This window comes from Neovison vison, chromosome 7 (genome assembly GCF_020171115.1).
Source record: "Neovison vison isolate M4711 chromosome 7, ASM_NN_V1, whole genome shotgun sequence".
Classification (NCBI taxonomy): domain Eukaryota; kingdom Metazoa; phylum Chordata; class Mammalia; order Carnivora; family Mustelidae; genus Neogale; species Neogale vison.
In genome coordinates, this window is record NC_058097.1 from 113,335,829 (window position 1) to 113,338,508 (window position 2,680).

The following is a 2,680-nucleotide window of genomic DNA, read 5'->3' on the forward strand; positions in this document are numbered from 1 at the left end:
GTCTCCACTTAGAAATATTGGCTTGATGATCATTGAAATATTCAACACTGAAAAACAAACACTTACTGAGTTTTCAGTAATAAGAAATATAGCTATTTTTTAAAAAGAGATTTCATTTATTTATTTGATAGAGAGAGAGAGAGAGCACAAGCAGGGGGAGCAGCAGAGGGAGAAGGAGAAGCAGGCTCCCTGGAAAGTAGGGAGTGAGACTTGGGGCTCCATCCCAGAACCTCAGGATCTTGACCTGAGCTTAAGGCAGATGCTTAACTGACTGAACCCCCATGTGCCCCAAAACATAACTATCTTTATATGAAATACATTTATTATTTTTGGAAATGAGGCTTAATAAACATTAAACCACAATGAATTCTACTCACATAAATTGACTCAGAGTTAAATGATCTTACAGACCAAGAGGATATCTAAACCATGACTCATCTACATGGGGCACCCTACTCTAAATAGAGAAAGATAATGAAGTTTTTTGCAACAACTATGGTTTTTTCTCTCCCCTTCAGAAACTACTCAGAGGAAAATGGCAGCAGGAAATCATTCCACAGTGACCAAGTTCATTCTCGCTGGGCTAACAGAGAAACCAGAACTCCAGCTGCCCCTTTTCTTCCTCTTCCTAGGAATCTATGTGGTCACGGTTGTGGGGAACCTGGGCATGATCACGCTGATAGGGCTCAGCGCTCACTTGCACACCCCCATGTACTACCTCCTCAGTAGCTTGTCCTTCATTGATCTCTGCCATTCCACTGTCATTACTCCCAAAATGCTGGTGAACTTTGTGACAGAGATGAATGTCATCTCCTACCCTGAATGCATGACTCAGCTCTATTTCTTCCTTGTTTTTGCTATTGCAGAGTGTTACATGTTAGCAGCAATGGCGTATGACCGCTATGTTGCCATCTGTAGCCCATTGCTTTATAATATCATCATGTCCCATCAGGCTTGTTTCTCCCTGATTTGGGGAGTATATGTTATAGCCCTGGTTTGTGCATCTGTTCATACAGGCTGCATGTTTAGGGTTCATTTCTGCAAATTTGATGTGATCAACCATTATTTCTGTGATCTTCTTTCCCTTTTAAAACTCTCCTGTTCTAATACCCATGTCAATGAATTACTGATTCTAGTCTTCAGTGCAATTAATATCCTTGCCCCCAGCCTGATGATCCTTAGCTCCTACACCTTCATCCTCTCCAGCATCCTCCACATCCGCTCCACTGAAGGCAGGTCCAAAGCCTTCAGCACCTGCAGCTCCCACATCTCAGCTGTGGCTGTCTTCTATGGATCTGCTGCCTTCATGTACCTGCAGCCATCATCTGTGAGCTCCATGGACCAAGGGAAAGTGTCCTCTGTGTTTTATACCATCATTGTGCCCATGCTGAACCCCCTGATCTATAGCCTGCGGAATAAGGATGTCAATGTTGCCCTGAAGAAAGTGTTAGAGAAAAGAGTATTCTTGTGATCAGAAATAACATGAGGATCTTTTATTAGCCTAAGCCATTGTCTCTTATGTTGTATGAACTGATATGTTTAACTTTAGCCCATTTGCCAATATACAGCCTCATTTAGTGGGATTCTATTGACATTATTTCTTAATCTTATGGCCTTTTGATGTCACTGCTCTCTCGATTTTTCTCTTCTGAGTATCTATGAGACACAGACTGGAAGTACTAAGAATGATCTGGATATAGGGACCCACTCACTAATGCTGTTACCATCACCCCCGCCCCTTTTCCTTTGTACAACTGATAAAAACTCAGTTCTCAGCCATAATGAAGGTATCTTCTAGCAGTGGTTCAAAATTTCCCTTTTCCTGAGTAAAGACAATGAAAATTGTAGCAATATGATGATGTAATCTTCAGCTTTTGGACCACTATTTTTAGCTTTTGCATCTCTAGTCTGGGAAAGCCTCTTTCCCACCATATCCTACCCCATACATTCTTTTTCTGAACTATTTCCTCTATTTCAAACCTAAGAAACTTAATCGGAACTCGAAAATCTGAGGTACAGACCCATGAATTTGTTGTTATTGTGCCCGATCCAATATCCTCCTGCTCTGATATCTATTATTCCAGCTCGTAATGGTCTGTTTATTGTGCAAATTCACACTAGACTGTAAGCTCCATTAAGGGATACCCCTTATGGGAACCCCATATGGTTCACAGCCATATCTCCAAATAGCAGAATGTTTGCTACCTCATAGGTCCTTGATAATTTTCTTGGTAATTGCTTTCCCTCTATAAAATATTTATATGAAAACCAGCACTTAGCCAATGTGGTCTTCATCTATTAAACTTTAAGTGATACATATGGCTTTCTGGTTTTAGTTCAATTAAATGTAACTTTGGAGAATTCTTTGAGGATCTTTAAGATAACTGGTAGCATCCTTTGTTGTTCCTATACAAGAATTAAGAAATACTAGTCCTGAGTTTGTTCTATTATAAATCACAACACAGATATGGTAACTTGTTAATATCTGATTTTTTTAAGTCACTAAGTCCTGTTAATAGTCAAGAAGTACCTGAAACAAGATATTCAAGTATTTTGAATTCATGTATGCTTTAGAGACTAAACAAAATTAAGTAGATTTGAAATCTAATGGGTTGATGTGGCAAATCACATGGTAGAATAGTATCGGGAAGCAACTGCCTGCTGAGGGTGCTGCCCAATG

General features: G+C 39.9%; 1 protein-coding gene across 1 annotated transcript; it reads left to right on the top strand.

Annotated features, from left to right (window-relative positions):
• The first annotated feature begins 505 nt into the window (after positions 1–505).
• LOC122914019 (olfactory receptor 8G5-like) lies at positions 506–1,724 on the top strand. The gene has a single exon (XM_044260662.1). The coding sequence runs from the start codon at positions 536–538 to the stop codon at positions 1,469–1,471; it is 936 nt and encodes a 311-aa protein (XP_044116597.1). The 5' UTR covers positions 506–535; the 3' UTR covers positions 1,472–1,724.
• Positions 1,725–2,680: the final 956 nt, after the last annotated feature.